At 47.1% G+C, this 25,952-nt stretch overlaps 1 protein-coding gene across 1 annotated transcript in view; it reads right to left on the bottom strand.

The window, feature by feature from the left end:
* LOC119365058 (formin-like protein 3) overlaps positions 1-3,998 on the bottom strand; it is an 11,941-nt gene extending 7,943 nt beyond the window's left edge. Inside the window, exons 1-6 of the mRNA XM_037630646.1 lie at positions 3,627-3,998; positions 2,284-2,474; positions 1,473-2,173; positions 1,165-1,386; positions 664-1,090; positions 18-480 (exon numbers count right to left, since the gene is read on the bottom strand). Coding sequence (XP_037486543.1) covers positions 18-480; positions 664-1,090; positions 1,165-1,386; positions 1,473-2,173; positions 2,284-2,356 — 1,886 coding nt within the window. The 5' untranslated portion in view covers positions 2,357-2,474; positions 3,627-3,998. The remainder of the gene's footprint in view (positions 1-17; positions 481-663; positions 1,091-1,164; positions 1,387-1,472; positions 2,174-2,283; positions 2,475-3,626) is intronic.
* Between the last annotated feature and the right edge of the window lie 21,954 nt (positions 3,999-25,952).

The following is a 25,952-nucleotide window of genomic DNA, read 5'->3' as shown; positions in this document are numbered from 1 at the left end:
ATTGAACATTTTGCCGAGGCTGCAGGGTCGGTGCAGATAGAGGAGCTCCTGTCCGAGAATTTGGCAGGGGTGGCGGAGGTGGAGGCTGTGGAGAAGATACATTACTAATCCGAGGTGGTGGTGGTGGTGGTGGCGGCGGCGGTGAGAAAACAGGTTTGCTGCCACTTGGCGGCGGTGGCGGCGGCGATGGTGGCGGCGGTGGTGAGAAAACAGGTTTGCTGCCACTTGGTGGTGGTGGTGGTGGTGGTGTTGGTGGCGGCGGCGGCGCCGAGATAATAGGTTTGCTTCCATTTGCTGCTGCTGGTGGTGACACCTGTGCAGAGATAGCATGTTTGTCTCCATTTTCTGCTGATAGTGGTGGCGGCTGCCAGCTAGGTAACTCGTGCTGTAATTCTCCTGACAGCAGACTTTGTTCAGTTGAAAGGCCACAAGATCTACCATGTGGAGGAGGGGGAGATGAAGTGTTCGCTGAGGAAGTAGCTGCACAAATTGTGATAGTTATGAATCAGAGTTTAATTAAGATGATGGGAAAAAGGGAGAGAATGTAGAGCATGAAAACACCAGGTCCAGCAACAGAAGTTTTCTTCGAAGGGCGTATTCCCTAAATAATTGAACGTGTCAATAAAGTTCAACAAGAAAAATGACTTGTGTAAATAGAGGTACCAATAGATTCAGAATCTTCAGTGGTAAGAGCACGATCAATGTTCTCTGAGTCAGATGAGTTCCCACCATGTTGAACCTTCTCATAATCTACTGAATAACCGGAATCAGAAGCCGCAGAATATTTTTCTTCATCAGAATCCAGTGGAGACATTAGTGGCATCTGGAGGCCAACTTTAGCTTGGAACTTCGAAAGCTCTTTCATGTCGCTGAGTATTAGCTTTTGAAATTTATCTTGCAGGGAGTTTGCTGAGAATTCTTTGAGCAACCAAAAAGCAGCATTGTCACCGCTTTCCATCCATTCAACATCATTGAAGAGTTCTTGAACAGCTGAAAAGGCTTCAATTGGTAAACCACCTTTCATATCACCATTCAGTGTTACTGTTGGAGCCCTTGGAGGAGAAATGCCCCCAATTTCACAAAACAGTACCTGCACTTCCAAACCTGCATCAGTAATTGATTTCTTGCCTGAAAAATTCAAATGAGTACGTGCATTGCTCTTACCTCTGCTCTAAAATTCCTTGGGTACCGATCTTTTGAACCCCAGAGTATATCAACATCATCACTATTCAGCATCAGTACATTTGAACGGATAAAAGCAGTATTGAACATTATCCGGAACATCATAACTTCCTTTTCTGGATCAAGATCAAGATGTACACACTCCATAACAACATCTCCCTGGACTGGACACTGGATATCAATTTTTATCACGTCACAGTCCTCCTGCATGAAAACAATGCAGATTGATGCAAAATAAAATAAATTAAGAAAGCAAACAAGAACTTCATGTGATTCTAATTACCACCTACCTGTCGATAGTGGCGCAAGGACTTCTTCTTAGGCATTGAAAAAATCATGTCAGTCATGCTAGCATTCTTGCCAAGAAGATTTCGACCGAAAATTCGGATCAATGGCCTACATCCATTATCAGAATCAAAATTTGGAATAGCTCGAAGAATCAGACAATCCAAAGAGAGCGCCCGCTCCATAGGAGGCCACTCTGGAGAGATATTTCTTCTGGCTACATACTGCATATATCGAAGCTGAGAGGGCATTGGGTTGAGTGCAGAAAATAGCTGTAGGAACCCTTTAGGGGCCTCACGGTGAACAATGTCCAGAGTTCTATGTTCTGCGCTGTGCAACTTCTTGAAAATAAGAAAACAAGATAGCAGAAATGCCAATGATGGCCAGCCCCCTCTCTCACAATGGAGTAGTACAATATTTTGGCTGTTCCCAGTAGATAGCCAGTGTTCACAGACACGAAGAAAATGCTGTATAAGAGATAGAGGAAGCACTGGACAGCCTTCAAAATGACGTGGGTAGTCAATTACTGGAATATCGTATTCATGTAGGATATCAGCAAGCTGGCTTCTCTTATCCCCATCTCTGAAGTTAATCGCCAGAAATTGAGATTCTGCGTGCTCTTCATGCAACTCTGTAAGAATTCCATTCAAATAGACTGGGTACATTCCATGCGGCAAAACTTCAGTGCAGAAGCATGAATCAAAAACTGCAATATGGCATAAGATACCAAATTAATTGGAATACAAAATAATAAATCAATAAAACAAATGAGGTGATCAATATAAAAAAAAGAGTAACAACACTTCAGAAGCTTACCATAGATCCTGTCAATGAACTCCAGTAATCCATCGGGAGGCCTCTTGTAGAAGAATCTACTAAGCAGTGACATTTCATGTGAATGAGGAGTTGTTGTCAAATGTGCTCAAGATTCTGAGAATTGCTCACTTCAGCTTCAAAAAACAATAGATCTCAGAATGGCAAAGGGTAATCTGCAAACTTCAACACCTCTGTAAATAATAGAACAAAACGAATTAGACTTAGCACTTCAAACGCCTATATTTGCTAAGCATGACACTTTAACAGATGATCCATCACGATCTCATGGGTCCAGGTCTCATTACCAGACATTAGAGCAACACCTACAAGCAAACTACACTTAAGCAACGATTCAGCCTGCTCAAGTCGGATAGAACTTCTCTACGATGACAGAATAAAAGACTATATGTATGAGCCAAACCATGAATTGGACACTTCAAATGCAAATTATAACAGTCCCAGAATATCCCCCCCCCCCCCTGCACCCCGCGCCAGTCACACTATTATAATCAGAGAAAATACACACGATAGTCTCTTGGAGCTAACAATCCCGCCAGCGACAGTAAGACTGTGAGAGACGTAGATGTATCGTTCGGACGTGCGATATTTGGGCAAAAGCGCCAGATGTGGACGTGTTATACCACTAAAACTGGAAACCTAATGAGAACTCAAAACAAGAAGGAATAGAAACATGTTGCTAAATTAAAACTGCGAAACAAACGAGACCGAGGACCTTAGCAGCCGCTGCGTCTACCACATCCAAGGGGGGATCTAGATGGTGTGTACGGGGACACCCAAAATTTGTGGAGGTCGGTAGAGGTTGAACTCATCCCTGGATGGCAAAAGGCGCAAACGTCAAAATCAAGTAGCCAACACTGGGGACGGGGTGGAACCAGCAGGGATGTGGTATCCCAATAAGGTAGAATGCGAACAACGCCGGCGTTGCGCGTGAGCGGCGGAGAGGATAGGGGAGAGGTGAGGGACTGAGGCGCCGGCGGTGATGGTAAGCTACGCACCGCGGCAGCTATAAGGCACAGCGGCCAGAGACTGTAACTAGTGGCAGATCTAGGATTTTAAAATAGGATGGTCCACCTTAAATTAAAAAGAATTGGCACATCCTAGTCCAGCATAGCTCTTCTTTGCAACGTGTTTCCAGAAAAGAGAAGCGATGTTTACTGTCCTCTTTCATTCTTCAACAATTATACAAGAAATACTACGTCTTATCAGTCCAAACATTCTAGCAATCATAATTGGACAACAGCAAATGAATGAATCAATATAAGGTTTGAATCATAAATAAATTGCAAAACTGGGAAGATTGGAGAATGGGGCAACAGCCGTACCTGTGTACTGTGTTGAATCATGGGAGGGCTGGCTGCCGCAGGGTGCACGCTGTGCCACTGGAGGGATGCTTTCGTGCACGCCGCCAGCCGCCGGGCAGGACTGCTGCGGTCTGCGGACTGGGGGGCTGGGAGCAGTGGACTGCGGGGGGGCAGCAGCAGTGTGCGTGGGAGGGCGCGACGAGGCACGGAACCACGGAGGCGGGCGGAGGCCGACGCGGCGACGACGAGTGGCCGGCGAGGCACAGAGGTAGGCGGGAGGCGGCTGCCGGAGAGTTCAGATCGGGAATCGGGGGGCGAGTGCTTGCGGACCGGCACGACTGGCAGCTTGCTGGGCTTTGGTTAGGTCATGGACTCGGGAGCGGTGGAGAGGAAACGTTTGGAGGAGATGGATTTGAGTTTTTACTTGATCGAGAAAAAGATATCTGATCCAGAAAGAAACAGACTAGTAATGGGGTCCTTTCAAAATCCTGATTTTGTGACTATTTGTATCTCGATTGGAAAAAAATTAAAGACACTTAAAAAACTTCTTATTTTATCCTATGACGGTGTTGTCTATTTTTATTATCATTGTCAAGAACAATGGCGAGCGAATATACAATGCCTCGCTGTCCAACTGACCACTGGTGTGTTGCTCGATGTGTGCTATGTGTCACGCGGGAAAATGGGACAATGCGTGGAAGTGAGTTGAGTTGGCAGGTTGAGATCACGGTCTACCCATTTTAAATGTTCAATCTGACAATGTCAAATGAGAAGTATCGAGCGGGCTCTCACTATCTGATCTCTCTGCCCTCACAGTGTACCACGTCATCACAAATCCATCCATCTGTTCGATTGACCACATGTAACCAGATTTGCGGCTCTTGAGTTCAACCCCCTGCACTCCATCCGCGCATTGGCTCCACCTTCCTCACCTCCTGACCTTCCAAAAACGCTAGAACCAATGCGGTCGCCAGATCATGTGCCTTCCCTTTTCCCTTCCACTTCTGCTTCTTCTTGGTTCGTCTAAAAAATTGTCATGGTTGCAAGATGCCTCCTCCCCCGCTCGCCGGTCCACGTCAAATCAGATGTCGCTAGCACATGTATATGCGCTTAGCCGCCGAGTGGTTGTTTATCCCTTCGGCATCTCGACTCCTTCCTCGTATCGCCGCTCGGCCGATTCGGGAGGGAGAGATGGGAAGGATATGGCATGTGGTGACTGCGAGGGAGAGAGAGCGCAGGGGAGCGTGGTGGAATGCGGTGATGTTGTAGACATGACAGTCTTGAAATTACATATGGCGGCGGCTAAACTTTAGGTATGTTGTCGCGGCGGCTGGGTAACTAGGAGAGTTTGTTGTGCCCATGAGGGATGTTGGTCTCCATGCTCTCAACTCTACCCGGACACATCCCAACACCCCTGGCTTCTCCTCACTCCTAACCACATGTCTTTTTTTACTCCATGCTCTCAACATGAGGCCAGCGCGGCTTTGGAAGAAATCAAAACATTTCTGGCTACCAATCCCGTCCTAGCCGTCCCTCACCCTAGTGAGCCGATGTTGCTCTACATCTCGGCAACCAACCAGATTGTTCGCGTTGTTCTAGTCGTTGAGGGCAACATGGAAGGACACAAGTTCAACATGCAAAGGCATGTGTATTATGTTTCCAAGGTACTAAGCCTATGTGAAACGAGGTATCCACATTGCCAAAACATAGCCTATGCCATGTTTATGGCTTCTCGGAAGCTCTGGCATTACTTTCAGGAATGCTCAATAATCGTGGCTTCCGAGGTGTCGCTTAAAGACATAATAAACAATCAAGATGCCTTCGGTCACATCTGGAAGTGGGCAATTGAGCGCCCCCCTTCTAAATCCTATATCAATGCGCTATTAAGTCCCATGTGTTGGTTGATTTTGTCGAAGAATGGACGGAGGTCGAACTCCCTAAAGAGCATACGGCGTACTCCAACTTGATAATGTACTTCATCAACTCCAAAATGCTTGTCAGGATCGGAGCTAAAGTGGTTCTCATCTCACCCACTGGTGACACCATGAAGTACGTACTCTAGATCATATACATTGATTCCAACAACACGGCGGAATACGAGGCTCTGCTCCACAGACTTCAGATGGCGGTATCCATGGGTATCTAGCGTCCGAAGGTCTGAGACAACTCAAAGCTCGCAATATCACAGATCAATAGTGATTTCGATGCCAAGGACCCCAAAAGGACATCCTACGAGGATGTGGTGATTGAAGGAAATATGTCCTAGAGGCAATAATTGTTGGAAATATGCCCTAGAGGCAATAATAAAATAGTTATTATTATATTTCTTTGTTCATGATAATTGTCTTTTATTCATGCTATAATTGTGTTATCCAGAAATCGTAATACATGTGTGAATACATAGACCACAACATGTCCCTAGTAAGCCTCTAGTTGACTAGCTCGTTGATCAACAGATAGTCATGGTTTCCTGACTATGGACATTGGATGTCATTGATAACGGGATCACATCATTAGAAGAGTGATGTGATGGACAAGACCCAATCCTAAGCATAGCACAAAGATCGTGTAGTTCGTCTTGCTAGAGCTTTTCCAAATGTCAAGTATCATTTCCTTAGACCATGAGATTGTGCAACTCCCGGATACCGTAGGAGTGCTTTGGGTGTGGCAAATGTCGCAACGTAACTGGGTGACTATAAAGGTGCACTACGGGTATCTCTGAAAGTGTCTATTGGGTTGGCACGAATCGAGACTGGGATTTGTCACTCCGTATGATGGAGAGGTATCTCTGGGCCCACTCGATAATGCATCATCATAATGAGCTCAATGTGACCAAGTGTATGGTCACGGGATCATGCATTACGGTACGAGTAAAGTGACTTGCCGGTAATGAGATTAACGAGGTATTGGGATACCGACGATCGAATCTCGGGCAAGTAACGTACCGATTGACAAAGGGAATTGTATACGGGGTTGCTTGAATCCTCGACATCGTGGTTCATCCGATGAGATCATCGAGGAGCATGTGGGAGCCAACATGGGTATCCAGATCCCACTGTTGGTTATTGATCGGAGAGGCGTCTCGGTCATGTCTGCATGTCTCCCGAACCCGTAGGGTCTACACACTTAAGGTTCGGTGATGCTAGGGTTGTAGAGATATGAGTATGCAGTAAATCGAAAGTTGTTCGGAGTCCCAGATGAGATCTTGGACGTCACGAGGAGTTCCGGAATGGTCCGGAGGTAAAGAATTATATATAGGAAGTCAGGTTTTGGCCATCGGGAAAGTTTTGGGGGTCACCGGTATTGTACCGGGACCACCGGAAGGGTCCCGGGGGTTCATCGGGTGGGGCCACCTATCCCGAAGGGCCCCATGGGCTGAAGTGGGAGGGGAACCAGCCCCTGGTGGGCTGGTGCGCCCCCCCTTGGGGCCCCCCTGCGCCTAGGGTTGGGAAACCCTAGGGATGGGGGCGCCTCCACCTGGCTTGGGGGGCAAGCCACCCCCCTGGCCGCCGCCCCCCCTTGGAGATCCCATCTCCTAGGGCCGGCGCCCCCCTAGGGGCCCTATATAAAGAGGGGGGGAGGACAGCCGCACCCATGCTCTTGGCGCCTCCCTCTCCCCTTGCTACACCTCTCCCTCTCTTAGAAGCTTGGCGAAGCCCTGCCGAGATCGCTGCTGCAGCCACCACCACGCCGTCGTGCTACTAGATCTTCATCAACCTCTCCTTCCCCCTTGCTGGATTAAGAAGGAGGAGACGTCTTCCCAACCGTACGTGTGTTGAACGCGGAGGTGTTGTCCGTTCAGCACTAGGATCATCGGTGATTTGGATCACAACGAGTACGACTCCCTCAACCCCGTTCTCAAAAAATTTATTTTCTGCAACGTTCTCCAACAGTGGCATCATGAGCTAGGTCTATGTGTAGTTCTCTTTGCACGAGTAGAACACAAATTTGTTGTGGGCGTAGATGTTGTCAACTTTCTTGCCACTACTAGTCTTATTTTGCTTCAGCGGTATCGTGGGATGAAGCGGCCCGGACCGACCTTACACGTACGCTTACGTGAGGCAGGTTCCACCGACTGACATGCACTAGTTGCATAAGGTGGCTAGCGGGTGTCTGTCTCTCCCACTTTAGTTGGAGCGGATTCGATGAAAAGGGTCCTTGTGAAGGGTAAATAGAAGTTGGCAAATCACATTGTGGCTTTTATGTACGTAAGAAAACGTTCTTGCTAGAACCCTATTGCAGCCACGTAAAACATGCAACAACAATTAGAGGATGTCTAACTTGTTTTCGCAACATATGATTTGTGATGTGATATGGCCAAAAGTTGTGATGAATGATGAATGGTATATATTTGATGTATGAGATCATGTTCTTATAATAGGAATCACGACTTGCATGTCGATGAGTATGACAACCGGCATGAGCCATAGGAGTTGTCTTAATTATTGTATGACCTGCGTGTCAATGATTTAACGCCATGTAATTACTTTACTTTATTGCTAAACCGTTAGCCATAGTAGTAGAAGTAATAGTTGGCGAGCAACTTCGTGGAGACACGATGATTGAGATCATGATGATGGAGATCATGGTGTCATGCCGGTGACGAAGATGATCATGGAGCCCCGAAGATGGAGATCAAAGGAGCTATATGATATTGGCCATATCATGTCACTGTTTAATTGCATGTGATGTTTATTATGTTTATGCATCTTGTTTACTTAGAATGACGGTAGTAAATAAGATGATCCCTCATAATAATTTCAAGAAAGTGTTCCCCCTAACTGTGCGCTGTTGCGAAAGTTCGTTGTTTCGAAGCACCACGTGATGATCGGGTGTGATAGATTCTAACGTTCACATACAACGGGTGTAAGACATATTTACACATGCAAAACACTTAGGTTAACTTGACGAGCCTAGCATGTACAGACATGGCCTCGGAACACAAGAGACCGAAAGGTCGAACATGAGTCGTATGGAAGATACGATCAACATGGAGATGTTCACCGATGATGACTAGTCCGTCTCACGTGATGATCAGACACGGCCTAGTCGACTCGGATCATGTATCACTTAGATGACTAGAGGGATGTCTAATCTGAGTGGGAGTTCATTAAATAATTTGATTAGATGAACTTAATTATCATGAACTTAGTCTAAAAACCTTTGCAAATATGTCTTGTAGATCAAATGGCCAACGCTCATGTCCACCTCAACTTCAACGCGTTCCTAGAGAAAACCAAGCTGAAAGATGATGGCAGCAACTATACGGACTGGGTCCGGAACCTGAGGATCATCCTCATAGCTGCAAAGAAAGATTATGTCTTAGAAGCACCGCTAGGTGAAGCTCCCATCCCAGAGAACCAAGACGTTATGAACGCTTGGAAGTCTCGTGCTGATGATTACTCCCTCGTTCAGTGCGGCATGCTTTACAACTTAGAACCGGGGCTCCAAAAGCGTTTTGAGCAACATAGAGCATATGAGATGTTCAAAGAGCTGAAAATGGTTTTCCAAGCTCATGCTCGGGTCGAGAGATATGAAGTCTCCGACAAGTTCTTCAGCTGTAAGATGGAGGAAAATAGTTCTATCAGTGAGCACATACTCAAAATGTCTGGGTTGCACAACCGCTTGACTCAGCTGGGAGTTAATCTCCCGGATGACGCGGTTATTGACAGAATCCTTCAGTCGCTTCCACCGAGCTACAAGAGCTTTGTGATGAACTTCAATATGCAGGGGATGGAAAAGACCATTCCTGAAGTATATTCAATGCTGAAATCAGCAGAGGTAGAGATCAAAAAGGAACATCAAGTGTTGATGGTGAATAAAACCACTAAGTTCAAGAAAGGCAAGGGTAAGAAGAACTTCAAGAAGGACGGCAAGGAAGTTGCCGCGCCCGGTAAGCCAGTTGCCGGGAAGAAGTCAATGAATGGACCCAAGCCTGAGACTGAGTGCTTTTATTGCAAAGGGAAGGGTCACTGGAAGCGGAACTGCCCCAAATACTTAGCGGACAAGAAGGCCGGCAACACTAAAGGTATATGTGATATACATGTAATTGATGTGTACCTTACCAGTGCTCGTAGTAGCTCCTGGGTATTTGATACCGGTGCGGTTGCTCATATTTGTAACTCAAAGCAGGAGCTGCGGAATAAGCGGAGACTGGCGAAGGACGAGGTGACGATGCGCGTCGGGAATGGTTCCAAGCTCGATGTGATCACCGTCAGCACGCTACCTCTACATTTACCAACGGGATTAGTTTTAAACCTCAATAATTGTTATTTAGTGCTAGCTTTGAGCATGAACATTGTATCTGGATCTCGTTTAATGCAAGATGGCAACTCATTTAAATCCGAGAATAATGGTTGTTCTATTTATATGAGAGATATGTTTTATGGTCATGCCCCGATGGTCAATGGTTTATTCTTAATGAATCTCGAACGTGATGTTACACATATTCATAGTGTGAATACCAAAAGATGTAAAGTTGATAACAATAGTCCCACATACTTGTGGCACTGCCGCCTTGGTCACATTGGTGTCAAGCGCATGAAGAAGCTCCATGCTGATGGACTTTTAGAGTCTCTCGATTATGAATCATTTGACACATGCGAACCATGCCTCATGGGCAAAATGACCAAGACTCCGTTCTCCGGAACAATGGAGCGAGCAACCAACTTATTGGAAATCATACATACTGATGTGTGCGGTCCAATGAGCGTTGAGGCTCGCGGAGGATATCGTTATGTTCTCACTCTCACTGATGACTTGAGTAGATATGGGTATGTCTACTTGATGAAACACAAGTCTGAGACCTTTGAAAAGTTCAAGGAATTTCAGAATGAGGTAGAAAATCAACGTGACCGAAAGATAAAGTTCTTACGATCAGATCGTGGAGGAGAATATTTAAGTCACAAATTTGGTACGCACTTAAGGAAATGTGGAATCATTTCACAACTCACGCCGCCTGGAACACCTCAGCGTAACGGTGTGTCCGAACATCGTAATCGCACTTTATTGGATATGGTGCGATCTATGATGTCTCTTACCGATTTACCGCTATCTTTTTGGGGATACGCTCTAGAGACAGCTACATTCACTTTAAATAGGGCACCGTCTAAATCCGTTGAGACGACACCGTATGAATTATGGTTTGGGAAGAAACCTAAGCTGTCATTTCTAAAAGTATGGGGATGCGATGCTTATGTCAAGAAACTTCAACCTGAAAAGCTCGAACCCAAGTCGGAAAAATGCGTCTTCATAGGATACCCTAAGGAAACCATTGGGTATACCTTCTACCTTAGATCTGAAGGCAAGATCTTTGTTGCCAAGAACAGGTCCTTTCCGGAGAAAGAGTTTCTCTCGAGAGAAGTAAGTGGGAGGAAAGTGGAACTTGATGAAGTACTACCTCTTGAACCGGTAAGTAGCGTAGCTCAGGAAGATGTTCATGTGGTGCCTACACCGACTGGAGAGGAAATTAATGATGATGATCAAGGTACTTCGGATCAAGTTGCTACTGAACTTCGTAGGTCCACAAGGACACGTTCCACACCAGAGTGGTATGGCAACCCTGTCCTGGAAATCATGTTGTTAGACAACGGTGAACCTTCGAACTATGAAGAAGCGATGGCGGGCCTAGATTCCAACAAATGGCTTGAAGCCATGCAATCCGAGATAGAATCCATGTATGAAAACAAAGTATGGACTTTGTCAGACTTGCCCGATGATCGGCGAGCGATAGAAAACAAATGGATCTTTAAGAAAAAGACGGACGCGGATGGTAATGTTACCATCTATAAAGCTCGACTTGTTGCTAAGGGTTATCGACAAGTTCAAGGGGTTGACTATGATGAGACTTTCTCTCCTGTAGCGAAGCTAAAGTCCGCCCAAATCATGTTAGCAATTGCCGCATACTATGATTATGAGATATGGCAGATGGACGTCAAAACGGCATTCCTTAACGGCTATCTTAAGGAAGAACTGTATATGATGCAACCGGAAGGTTTTGTTGATCCTAAGAATGCTAACAAGGTATGCAAGCTCCAGCGATCCATTTATGGGCTGGTGCAAGCATCTCGGAGCTAGAACATTCGCTTTGATGAGATGATCAAAGTGTTTGGGTTTATGCAGACTTATGGAGAAGCCTGCGTTTACAAGAAAGTGAGTGGGAGCTCTGTAGCATTTCTCATATTATATGTGGATGACATACTTTTGATGGGAAATGATATAGAACTTTTGGACAACATTAAGGCCTACTTGAATAAGTGTTTTTCAATGAAGGACCTTGGAGAAGCTGCTTACATATTAGGCATCAAGATCTATAGGGATAGATCGAGACGCCTCATAGGTATTTCACAAAGCACATACCTTGATAAGATATTGAAGAAGTTCAATATGGATCAGTCCAAGAAAGGGTTCTTGCCTGTATTGCAAGGTGTAAGATTGAGCTCGGCTCAATGCCCGACCACGGCAGAAGATATAGAAGAGATGAGCGTCATCCCCTATGCCTCAACCATAGGGTCTATTATGTATGCCATCTGTGTACCAGACCTGATGTAAGCCTTGCCGTAAGTTTGGTAGGAAAGTACCAAAGTAATCCCGGCAAGGAACACTAGACAGCGGTCAAGAATATCCTGAAGTACCTGAAGAGGACTAAGGATATGTTTCTCGTTTTTGGAGGTGACGAAGAGCTCGTCGTAAAGGGTTACGTCGACGCTAGCTTCGACACAGATCTGGATGACTCTAAGTCACAAACCGGATACGTGTATATTTTGAATGGTGGGGCAGTAAGCTAGTGCAGTTGCAAGCAAAGTGTCGTGGCGGGATCTACATGTAAAGCAGAGTAATGGCAGCCTCGGAGGCAGCGCATGAAGCAATCTGGGTGAAGGAGTTCATCACCGACCTAGGAGTCATACCCAATGCGTCGGAGCCGATCGCACTCTTCTGTGACAACACTGGAGCTATTGCACTTGCCAAGGAGCCCAGGTTTCACAAGAAGACCAGGCACATCAAGCGTCGCTTCAACTCCATTCGTGAAAATGTTCAAGATGGAGACATAGATATTTGTAAAGTACATACGGACCTGAATTTAGCAGATCCGTTGACTAAACCTCTCCCTAGAGCAAAACATGATCAACACCAGAACTCTATGGGTGTTCGATTCATCACAATGTAACTAGACTATTGACTCTAGTGCAAGTGGGAGACTATTGGAAATATGCCCTAGAGGCAATAATAAAATGGTTATTATTATATTTCTTTGTTCATGATAATTGTCTTTTATTCATGCTATAATTGTGTTATCCGGAAATCGTAATACATGTGTGAATACATAGACCACAACGTGTCCCTAGTAATCCTCTAGTTGACTAGCTCGTTGATCAACAAATAGTCATGGTTTCCTGACTATGGACATTGGATGTCATTAATAACGAGATCACATCATTAGGAGAATGATGTGATGGACAAGACCCAATCCTAAGCATAGCACAATGATTGTGTAGTTCGTTTTGCTAGAGCTTTTCCAGATGTCAAGTGTCATTTCCTTAGACCATGAGATTGTGCAACTCTCGGATACCGTAGGAGTGCTTTGGGTGTGCCAAACGTCGCAACGTAACTGGGTGACTATAAAGGTGCACTACGGGTATCTCCGAAAGTGTCTGTTGGGTTGGCACGAATCGAGACTGGGATTTGTCACTCCGTATGACGGAGAGGTATCTCTGGGCCCACTCGGTAATGCATCATCATAATGATCTCAATGTGACCAAGTGTCTGGTCACGGGATCATGCATTACGGTACGAGTAAAGTGACTTGCCGGTAACGAGATTAACGAGGTATTGGGATACCGACGACCGAATCTCGGGCAAGTAACATACCGATTGACAAAGGGAATTGTATACGGGGTTGCTTGAATCCTCGACATCGTGGTTCATCCGATGAGATCATCGAGGAGCATGTGGGAGCCAACATGGGTATCCAGATCCTGTTGTTGGTTATTGACCAGAGAGGCGTCTCGGTCATGTCTGCATGTCTCCCGAACCCGTAGGGTCTACACACTTAAGGTTTGATGACGCTAGGGTTGTAGAGATATGAGTATGCAGTAAATCAAAAGTTGTTCGGAGTCCCAGATGAGATCCCGGACATCACGAGGAGTTCCGGAATGGTCCGGAGGTAAAGAATTATATATAGGAAGTCAGGTTTCGGCCATTGGGAAAGTTTCGGGGGTCACCAGTATTGTATCGGGACCACCGGAAGGGTCCCGGGGGTCCAACGGGTGGGGCCACCTATCTCGGAGGGCCCATGGGCTGAAGTGGGAGGGGAACCAGCCCCTGGTGGGCTGGTGCGCCCCCCTTGGGCCCCCTGCGCCTAGGGTTGGGAAACCCTAGGGGTGGGGGAGTCTCCACCTGGCTTTGGGGGCAAGACACCCCCCTGGCCGTCGCCCCCCCTTGGAGATCCCATCTCCTAGGGCCGGCGCCCCCCCTAGGGGCCCTATATAAAGAGGGGGGAGGGAGGGCAGCCGCACCCATGCTCTTGGCGCCTCCCTCTCCCCTTGCTACACCTCTCCCTCTCTTAGAAGCTTGGCGAAGCCCTGCCGAGATCGCTGCTGCATCCACCACCACGCTGTCGTGCTGCTGGATCTTCATCGACCTCTCCTTCCCCCTTGCTGGATCAAGAAGGAGGATACGTCTTCCCAACCGTACATGTGTTGAACGCGGAGGTGCTGTCCGTTCAGCACTAGGATCATCGGTGATTTGGATCACGACGAGTACGACTCCCTCAACCCCGTTCTCTTGAACGCTTCCTCTCGCGATCTATAAGGGTATGTAGATGCACTCCTCTCTCTCGTTGCTAGATGAACTCATAGATTGATCTTGGTGAAAGCGTAGAAACTTTTTATTTTCTGCAACGTTCTCCAACAATAATAAATTGTTGTTTATATTTCCTTATATCATGATAAATGTTTATTATTCATGGTAGTATTGTATTAGCCGGAAACTTAGTATATGTGTGAATACATAGACAAAACAGAGTGTCCCTAGTATGCCTCTACTTGACTAACTCATTAATCAAAGATGTTTATGTTTCCTGACCATAGACATGTGTTGTCATTTGATGAACAGGATCGCATCATTAGAGAATGATGTGATGTACAAGACCCATCCGTTAGCTTAGCATTATGATCGTTGATTTTTATTCCTATTGCTTTCTTCATGACTTATACATGTTCCTCTGACTATGAGATTATGCAACTCCGAATACCTGAGGAACACCTTGTGTGCTATCAAACGTCACAACGTAACTGGGTGATTATAAAGATGCTCTACAGGTGTCTCCGAAGGTATTTGTTGGGTTGGCATAGATCGAGATTAGGATTTGTCACTCCATGTATCGGAGAGGTATCTCTGGGCCCTCTCGGTAATGCACATCACTATAAGCCTTGCAAGCAATGTGACTAATGAGTTATTTGCGGTATGATGCATTATAGAACAATTAAAGAGACTTGTCGGTAACGAGATTGAACTAGGTATGAAGATACCGATGATCGAATCTCGGGCAAGTAACATACCGATGACAACGGGAATAACGTATGTTGTCATAACGGTTTGACCGATAAAGATCTTCGTAGAATATGTAGGAGCCAATATGAGCATCCAGGTTCCGCTATTCGTTATTTACCGGAGAGGTGTCTCGGTCATGTCTACATAGTTCTCGAACCCGTAGGGTCTGCATGCTTAATGTTCGATGACGATTTGTATTACATGAGTTATGTGATTTGGTGACCGAATGTTGTTCGGAGTCCCAGATAAGATCACGGACACGATGAGGAGTCTCAAAATGGTCGAGAAGCAATGTGACTAATGAGTTAGTTGCGGGATGATGCATTACGAAACGAGTAAAGAGACTTGTCGGTAACAAGATTGAACTAGGTATTGAGATACCGACGATCGAATCTCGGGCAAGTAACATACCGATGACAAAGGGAACAATGTATGTTGTTATGCGGTTTGACCGATAAAGATCTTCGTAGAATATGTAGGAGCCAATATGAGCATCCAGGTTCCACCATTGGTTATTGACCGGAGATGTGTCTCGGTCATGTCTACATAGTTCTCGAACCCGTAGGGTCCGCGTGCTTAACGTTCGATGACAATTTGTATTATGAGTTTATGTGATTTGATGACTGAAGGTTGTTCGGAGTCCCGGATGAGATCATAAACATGACGAGGAGTCTCGAAATGGTCGAGAGGTAAAGATTCATATATACGACGATGATATTTGGACACCGGAAGTGTTCCGGGTGATATCGGGTCACTGGAAGAGGTTCCGGGCACCCCCCGGCAAAGTTATGGGCCTATTGGGCCAAGTGAAGGACTGACTAGCCCCTGGTGGGCTGGTGCACCCCTCCTAGACCGAATAGGAAGGAGGAGGGTTCGGCCTCCACCCTTTCCTTCTCTCCCCCCTTCTCTTTCCTTCCCATATGCTGAAATAAGGAAGGGGAGGGCGAATTGGGCTTGTGATGTCTACTACACAACCTTCTTCTTGTAGACGTTGTTGGGCCTCCAAGTGCAGAGGTTTGTAGGACAGTAGCAAATTTCCCTCAAGTCGATGACCTAAGGTCTATAAATCCGTGGGAGGCGTAGGATGAAGATGGTCTCTCTCAAACAACCCTGCAACCAAATAACAAAGAGTCTCTTGTGTCCCCAACACACCCAATACAATGGTAAATTGTATAGGTGCACTAGTTCGGTGAAGAGATGGTGATACAAGTGCAATATGGATGGTAGATATAGGTTTTTGTAATCTGAAATTATAAAAACAACAAGGTAGCAAGCGATAAAAGTGAGCGTAAACGGTATTGCAATGGTAGGAAACAAGGCCTATGGTTCATACTTTCACTAGTGCAAGTTCTCTCAACAATGATAACATAATTAGATCATATAACAATCCCTCAACATGCAACAAAGAGTCACTCCAAAGTCACTAATAGCGGAGAACAAACGAAGAGATTATTGTAGGGTACGAAACCACCTCAAAGTTATTCTTTCTGATCAATCTGTTGGGCTATTCCTATAAGTGTCACAAACAGCCCTAGAGTTCGTAGTAAAATAACACCTTAATACACACATCAACCAAAACCCTAATGTCACCTAGATACTCCAATGTCACCTCAAGTATCTGTGGGTATGATTATACGACATGCATCACACAATCTCAGATTCATCTATTCAACCAACACAAAGAACTTCAAAGAGTGCCCCAAAGTTTCTACCGGAGAGTCAAGACGAAAACGTGTGCCAACCCCTATGCATAAGTTCACAAGGTCACTGAACCCGCAAGTTGATCACCAAAACGTACATCAAGTAGATCACGTGAATATCCCATTGTCACCACAGATAAGCACATGCAAGACATACATCAAGTGTTCTCAGATCCTTAAAGACTCAATCCGATAAGATAACTTCAAAGGGAAAACTCAATCCATTACAAGAGAGTAGAGGGGAAGAAACATTATAAGATCCAACTATAATAGCAAAGCTCGTGATACATCAAGATCGTGCCAAATCAAGAACACGAGAGAGAGAGAGAGAGAGAAAGATCAAACACATAGCTACTGGTACATACCCTCAGCCCCGAGGGTGAACTACTCCGTCCCCGTCATGGAGAGCGCTGGGATGATGAAGATGGCCACCCATTATGGATCCCCCCTCCGGCAAGGTGTCGAAACAGGGGCCCGATTGGTTTTTGGTGGCTATAGAGGCTTGCGGCGGCGGAACTCCTAATCTAGGTTATGTTCTGGGGGTTTCTGTATTTATAGGAATTTTTGGCATCGGTCTCACGTCAGGGGGGTCTCCGAGTCATCCACAAGGCAGGGGGCGCGCCCAGGGGGGTAGGGCGCGCCCTCCACCCTCATGGATGGCTCGGGACTCTTCTGGCCCAACTCTTTTACTCCGGGGGCTTCTTTTGGTCCATAAAAAATCATCAAAAATTGGCACGTCATTTGGACTCCGTTTGGTATTCCTTTTCTGTAAAACTCAAAAACAAGGAAAAAACAGAAACTGGCATGGGCTCTAGGTTAATAGGTTAGTCCCAAAAATCATATAAATGCATATAAAACATCCAAGATGGATAATATAATAGCATGCATACTTCATAAATTATAGATACGTTGGAGACGTATCAGCATCCCCAAGCTTAATTCCTGCTCGTCCTCGAGTAGGTAAATGATAAAAGAATTATGAAGTGTGAATGCTAGGAGGTGCACAAGTTTGATTAATGATAATTTCAATCACCTTTTCTAGCATCATTATATGTCATAACAGTAGCTCATCTCATAAATCTTCTCACGATCAAGTAACAAGCTATTCACATGTTAAAGCATAGACCAGAAACTTTCTTGAAAACTAACAAACTACATTCTCAGTCATCAAACAATTGCAATTCATCTTATTTTCACGAAGGGTCTATGTAAGAGCTTTGATTTAGCAAATCCCACATACTCAACTATCATATAGTCTTCCATGATTGCTACCACACAAAGCATATTTAAACCAATAATGAGGCTAGCCAACTCGCATCCACAAGGCTCCCCCGATTGCAAGCTTCATTGGCCGTTGGATCTGGTCATCGAGAGTGTCTAAGCCGCAGGATCTTTACCCGCTGTCAAACCTGATTTCACCTCATGGTTGTTCTGGCTGTCGAATGACTGGTGGGCTCGCGCCGCATGTTTATTGGCTCGGTTGATCGATCTCGCGTGAAAAAGGCTTTTGCCCAATCCCCGCGCGTGCTCAGCTCCCAATACTCACCGCACACCACAGCCCACACCCGCACCAACCCTAGCCACCACACCTCATCTTCCTCCCTCACTCCGCCCCAACCTAGCCGCCACACCTCTCCTTCCTTCCTGCTCGACGCCATAGGCGCCACAGCCCCTACCTCCTTCCTACTCGTCCGGATAGCCGCCGGACGCCGCATCCTTTCTCCTCCTTCCTCCTTCGCGCTGGCGCCCCTCGCTCTCGTCCTCGGACAGGGGGCCTCCCGCATAGACGGTCGGGTCTTCATCGCTAATCTCCTTTGCCCACTCGGCGCGCTCGTCCTGTGGAATGTGCAAAAGGGTCAAAACCCTAGCCTCCAAGCCTCCTCGTCAAGCCCGCGCCCCCTGTCGGTGTCAAAACCGGCGGATATTGGGTAGGGGTCCCGAACTGTGCGTCTAAGGCTAATGGTAATAGGAGGCAGAGGACACGATGTTTACCCAGGTTTGAGCCCTCTCGATGGAGGTAATACCCTACTTCCTGCTTGATTGATCTTGATGATATGAGTATTACAAGAGTTGATCTACCACGAGATCGTAGAGGCTAAACCCTAGAAGCTAGCCTATGATTATGATTGTTCTTGTCCTATGGACTAAACCCTCCGGTTTATATAGACACTGGAGGGGGCTAGGGTTACACAGAGTCGGTTACAGAGAAGGAGATCTACATATCTGAATCACCAAGCTTGCCTTCCACGCAAAGGAGAGTCCCACCCGGACACGGGACGAAGTCTTCAATCTTGTATCTTCATAGTCCAATAGTCCGGCCAAAGTATATAGTCCGGCTGTCCGTGGACCCCCTAATCCAGGACTCCCTCAGTAGCCCCTGAACCAGGCTTCAATGACGATGAGTCCGCGTGCAAATTGTCTTCGACATTGCAAGGCGGGTTCTCCTCCAAATCCAGAGTACCTGTTGTAGCGAGTAGTGTATGGCTCCCCATTAATGTTGTACTCCTCAGCTTCTGTGCTTCAATAATGGTTATCCCCATGTGTCGAGTGAATACGAGAAGTCGGGGCATTTTTACATTTGTCATCCTGACCATGTAAGTAAATCGTCTATTTGAAGAGACGGGGATCCTCAGATCCAAATCACACCATCTTCCCCCAGCAAGCATTCATCAGAGCGCGCCCGGAAGAAACCATACTATCATGGCCGGTCATCGCAGCTCCTCCTCTCGCATCCGTAGCACTAAGCCAGGCGATTGGGAAAAGTGTTATGTTCCCCATAGCCGATTAGTAGAGTTGTAGACCAAGGGGTTTCTTCCGCCTGCATACGTGGTGCCCGTCCGAGCCGGACTAGCCACCTACAATGGCGGGGAGCAAGCGGAGAGTTTTCCCAACCCGTCCAAGCGGGAGCGGGTATGCCTTGTCCCCTATTTGCTAAGGGGACTTGGGTTTCCAGTCCACCCGTTCCTTCACGGGCTCCTGGAGTTCTATGGCCTCTAGCTGCATAACTTCACCCCTGCCTCACTACTGCACATCGTAGGTTATGTCGCCCTTTGCGAGCTATTTATGGGTTGCGAGGCTCATTTCAAGCTATGGAAGAGGCTGTTCTGCCTCGTCCCTCGTAATCAGGAGGGATCAATATATCAAGTGGGCGGAGCCAAAATATGGCGTGTCGTCGAGACTGGATACTTGTCCGGCACTCCAAAGAAGACATCCGGAGACTGGCCTTCAGAGTGGTTTTATGTAGAGGACGTCCCCCTTCCGGACCCAATTCGGACGGGCCTTCTTGAGTTCACTAATGCCCCACTGAAGAAACGCCATAGCTGACGCCCCCAGAGCCCCAGGAGGAAGATAACAGAGAGGTCCTTTACCTGATGAGCAGGATAAAAACGCTGGCCAAATCAGGATTGACAATAATTGAAGTTATGTCAATATGCATAATGCGGGGGGTGCAGCCACTTCAATATCGGGGGAAACCCATGCGGCACTTCAATGGAGAAGACGATGCCACCCGCTGCAGTCGTAAAGGTTCAGACTCCGCCACCGCTCTGGCGAAAATACTGTCCGATTTGTTCAAAGGAGAAGAAGAGGAGTTCCTCCGTATTAAGCCACGGGATGGATTTTCTATGTACAACCCCCCAAGCTGGGTGAGCTGCTATCCTTTACTCAACTCCATTCACTCCCGTACTCTCCATCATAAATACTCACCTTGCTAATTCCTAGCAGGAACTGCAAAAGGCCGCGAGGGAGATTCACAGCCCATCTCCACAGCCAGAGGACCCTGACCGGGCCCTCGACCCCAGACTTGAAGAAGATTCGGACATATCTGTGGAGCTTGTCGACAGGACATTTTACCAGGCAAGCTGTGACGGCACCTTGGTGGCCATCATCGCCGACTATCCTGGACTGCTCCCTGCATCGAATGTAAGTAAAACCGAAGTCCTCATTTCCGAGAAGGATTCCTTCTTTATGCCTTACCCCATGCACATATATTGTACTTTATAGAAATGGCTACCGGGGCGCCGTGGCGAGCCCATGGGGGCTCATCAGCAAAGGGCACCCAAGCCGAGCAGGCTTAAGAGGAAGGTGGTTAGGATTGAGACGCCGTCGCAGAGGTATAATTTAAAACCCGCTCCATGATTACCGTCTTTGAAATGTAACAACGTCCATTGTGTCCTGGCAGAAAGAATAGTCACCGGACTATGTCTGGAGACCCTGCCGGCCACGCCTCCACCAGCCGGAGTCCAGAACCGGCCTCAAGGGTGGAGGCTAATGTGGGGACAACACCGAACTATCCTCCTGCAGAGGATGCGGATAGAATCTCCGCTACGAATTCCGAAGTGGAGAGCTCCATGAATCACCGGCGCCGATGGGTCGTACTCCGTGATGCTAGTTTCTCTGAAGAGGCATTCAATGCCTTCAACTCAGGGGATGCGTACATCCGAGCTGCTCAAGATGGACTCGCCAGAGCCACGGACCAGTATGTAAAGGATATACGGGTAAGAAAATTTGATAAGTATGCATATCAGTAGCCCCTGAGACTTGAAACAGTTGGCACAACTGATTTAAGGATCATTATATGCGTAGGTTCTTGCAGAGAAGAATGCCCAACTGTCGAAAGAGCTGGAGGAGTGCAAAGCCCAGTTGTGTGCCGCAGTTGCCGGAATGGAGGAGTCCAAGAAGGTCCCATCTGGTAATACTTGTCTCGGTCAAGGAGAATGTATACCAGTTAGTATTCGGCATGAATGTAAATCTAACAATAGATTCTGCAGGCAATCCCGGAGGTAATCCAAAGATCGTACGAGGGCATGAGCAATATGCTGAACGACAATTGAAGGCTGGCGAGCGCGTGCTTACAAAGGTTATACAGGAGAAAAATAATCTCCAGGTCGCGAAGACCCGGCTGGACGTTGAACTAAAAGATGTTCGGGCTCAACTTGCTGACTCTGTGAAGGAGAATAAGAGGCTTCGACGCGGCATTTATAGTAAGTGCTTAAATGAACCATTGTACAGTTCGGCGAAGAAGCAGATTAACAGAGTTATGTCTGTAGGTATGCTGACAGGCCATCCTGGAGAGGAGATGCCCGGATCCGCAGGCGATCTTCTGCAAGAACTTTCACAACTACACGAACGAGTTCGACAGGTGATGCAGGGTATTGCCCAGGCCTTGTGGCCGTCCGCCTCCCAGCCAAGAAGCATGGGAGAGCTTTAAGAGCTGCTCAAGGGAGCGCGGTGGCGCTTCCGATTATGGAAGATATCTGCCTGCCGACAAGGTGCGAGGGAAGCCTGGGCCATGGTAAAGACACGGTACACCAAGGTGGATCCGAATCAAATGGCCCTGGTCGGTCCTGTAGGGTCAGATGGGAAGGAAATTCCCGTTAGTCTAGTATATGACCAAGTAGGATTAGCCGCAAAGTATTCCCAACAGGATTGTAGGCTAGACAGCCTGTTGGATGGTATAGAAAAAGAATTTAGTCAGTCCAAGTGACTATGTACTTCAATGGACGTATGTTGTCCCTAGCCGGATTGTAAATCATTTGTCTTGGCGAACCTTTTCGCTTCAGCCTCCGGACCCGACAGTCCGAAGTGTATCCGAATACCCGCTTAGTTATGTAAATCGGGGTATGCATGGAAACCAGGCGTAGGGGTCATAAGTGCTTGAACAGACAAGTACCCAACTAGTTATGTTATATTACATGGATAGTAAGAAACATCTTCTAGAGAGAATAGTTCCGTTAAGGCTTCCTTTCCCTGGGTACACATGCATTAATGTGCATGTCCGAACTGCAAACAGAGACGCAGGATATAAAACATCTAGGGATTTATATTGTAATAGGTAAAAAACATCTTTTGTTCACCGACCGAATATTCCCTTAAGAATGCTAGCTTTCGGCCTAACCCAGCCAGAGGTACACATCCGGCTGACCCGACAGTAACAATCGCAGAGGTGCTCCCCTTATGCCCTAGCCGAATTAACGGGAACGTAGGGCATAAACACAAGAGCCAGGCAACCCAGCTTGGCCAAATCTTAAGTCATATCGATGCATATAATGGCGAAAAAAGGCACATATGAAGAAGTGACACATATGTGGTGGGCATAAAGCCCCGAAGATAATTATATTAAGCTTCTGCAGAAGAAGCCCCCAGATATATTGCGGCCGGAGTGATCAAAGCACACGTAAAGCTTTTAAGGCTATATATATATATATATAAAGGAAAGAAGAAAGAAAAGGAGGACATAATTAAAAAAAGGCGGAGGTAGGGAGACGAACACAAAGTTTGGCACTAGGCGTAGAATCTTCGTAGTCTGGCCGCGTTCCATGGGTTCGGCTCAAGTTGGTTATCTGATGCATCACGCAGACGGTACACTCCTCCGGTGGGAACTTTATCAATGATGAAGGGACCCTCCCACTTGGGCTTGAGCTTGTCCTTTTTCTTCTCTGGTAGGCGTAAAACAAGTTCACCAACGTTATAAATTTTGGCCCGTACTTCTCTGCTTTGATACCTTCGAGCCTGCTGCTGATAGAATGCGGAACGGGCTTTTGCGATGTCACGCTCCTCCTCCAGGGCATCTAAGTTGTCCTGCCGATCTAGCTCGACTTCTCTCTCTTCGTACATGCGCACTCGAGGTGAGTCATGAATTATATCGCAGGGTAGTACTGCCTCTGCGCCATACACCATAAAAAATGGTGTGTATCCGGTGGTGCGATTTGGCGTGGTCCGCAGCCCCCATAGTATGGAGTCAAGCTCCTCTACCCAGTGCGTATCTGATTCCTTCAAGGATCGCACTAGTATGGGTTTGATGCCGCTCATAATAAGACCATTTGCTCGTTCGACTTGACCGTTTGTTTGGGGGTGATAGATAGAGGCATAGTCGAGCTTAATGCCCATTTTGTCGCACCAAGTTTTCACCTCATCGGCTATGAAGTTTGAGCCATTGTCGGTGATGATGCTGTGGGGGACACCGTAACGGTGCACGACCCCTGATATGAAGTCTACCACTGGTCCGGATTCGGCTGTTTTAACTGGTTTGGCCTCTATCCATTTGGTGAACTTGTCCACCATGACCAATAAGTATTTTTTCTTATGGCTTCCTCCTTTAAGGGGTCCGACCATATCGAGCCCCCAGACCACAAAGGGTCATGTTATGGGGATTGTTTGGAGGGCGGTAGGGGGCATATGGCTCTGCTTGGCAAAAAGCTGGCAACCGACGCAATGTTGGACGAGATCCTGTGCGTCTGCTCGGGCTATCGGCCAGTAAAAACCTGTACGGAAGGCCTTGCTTACAAGAGCCTGAGCTGCGGCATGGTGGCCGCTGAGTCTGGCGTGGATTTTGTCCAAGAGTTGCCGCCCTTCCTCCTCGGAGATGCATCTTTGGAGCACTCGGTGGTGCTTTTCTTATAAAGCTCTCCCTCGTGGACTTTGTAGGCTTTAGAGCGCCACACAATGCAACGTGCTTCATTTTGGTCCTCAGGGAGTTCTTGCCTATTTAGGTAGGCTAAGAAGGGTCCTATCCACGGGGTAATGACGGCCATGATCACGTGGGCCGAAGGTGTAATTTCAGTGGCGGAGCCTCCGATTACGTCAGATTGTTCGGGATCTGGGGTTGTATTCGGATCTGGACTGGTATTGCCGGTCTCCCCTTCCCATACCACGGATGGCTTTAACAGCCTTTCCAAGAAGATATTAGGTGGGACGGGGTCGCGCTTAGCACGGATGCGGGCGAGGATATCCACCGCTTGATTGTTTTCTCGGACCACATGGTGGAATTCGAGCCCCTCGAACCGAGCTGACATTTTGAGAACGACATTTCGGTAGGCCGCCATTTTTGGGTCTTTGGCGTCAAAGTATCCGTTTATTTGAGATATTGCAAGGTTCGAATCCCCATGCACTTCCAGATGTTGAATGTCCATGGAGACTGCCATCCGAAGCCCATGCAATAGAGCCTCATATTCGGCTGCGTTGTTGGAGTCTGTATATAATATTTGGAGTACGTATTGGACCGTGTCTCCGGTGGGGGATGTCAGGACAACGCCCGCTCCCAATCTAGCCAGCATCTTAGAGCAGTTGAAGTGCATGATCCAATTGGAGTATGCGTCGTACTCTTTAGGGAGTTCGGCCTCTGTCCATTCGGCGACAAAGTCGGCCAGTACTTGCGACTTAATGGCTCGCCGTGGTTTGTATGTTATGTCGAACGGGAGGAGCTCGATAGCCCATTTAGCAATCCGGCCCGTGGCGTCACGGTTATTTATTATGTCATTGAGTGGTACTTCGGAGGCCACCGTGATTGAACACTCTTGAAAGTAGTGTCGTAGCTTCCGGGATGCCATGAAGACCGCGTATGCTATCTTTTGATAATGTGGGTACCGGGACTTGCATGGAGTGAGGATAGTGGATACGTAGTATACCGGCTTTTGAAGCGGGAACTTATGTCCGTCCGTTTTTCATTCGACGACAAGCACTGCGCTTACAACCTGGTGTGTTGCGGCTATATATAACAGCATGGGTTCGCCAATATTTGGCGCGGCCAGGATTGGATTGCTAGCCAAGAGGGCCTTTATTTCTTCCAGTCCGGCCGTGGCCGCATCCGTCCACTCGAAGTGTTCGGTGCATCGAAGAAGGCGATAAATAGGTAGTGCCTCTTCTCCCAATCGGGAGATAAAGCGACTTACGGCAACCACACATCCAATTAATTTCTGGATTTGCTTGAGGTCTATTGGGGTAGCCAACTGTGACAGAGCTCGAATTTTTGTCGGATTTGCTTCAATTCCTCTATTGGAAACGATGAAGCCTAGCAGCTTTCCGGCAGGTACGTCGAAAACACATTTTTCCGGGTTGAACTTGATGTCGTATGTTCGGAGATTATTGAACGTAAGCCTCAAGTCATCTATTAAAGATTCGACGTGTCTGGTTTTGATGACCACGTCGTCTACGTATGCCTCCACTATTTTGCCGATCTGCTTCTCTAGGCATGTCATGCGTTGATAGGTTGCGCCGGCATTTTTGAGCCCAAAAGGCATAGTATTGAAACAAAAGGGGCCGTATGGTGTGATGAATGTCATTGCGGCTTGGTCGGACTCCGCCATCTTGATTTGATGGT

This window comes from Triticum dicoccoides, chromosome 2B, assembly GCF_002162155.2.
Source record: "Triticum dicoccoides isolate Atlit2015 ecotype Zavitan chromosome 2B, WEW_v2.0, whole genome shotgun sequence".
Taxonomy (NCBI): Eukaryota; Viridiplantae; Streptophyta; class Magnoliopsida; order Poales; family Poaceae; genus Triticum; species Triticum dicoccoides.
Note: the sequence above shows the minus strand (reverse complement) of the source record. Positions and strands in the feature narration are given on the sequence as shown.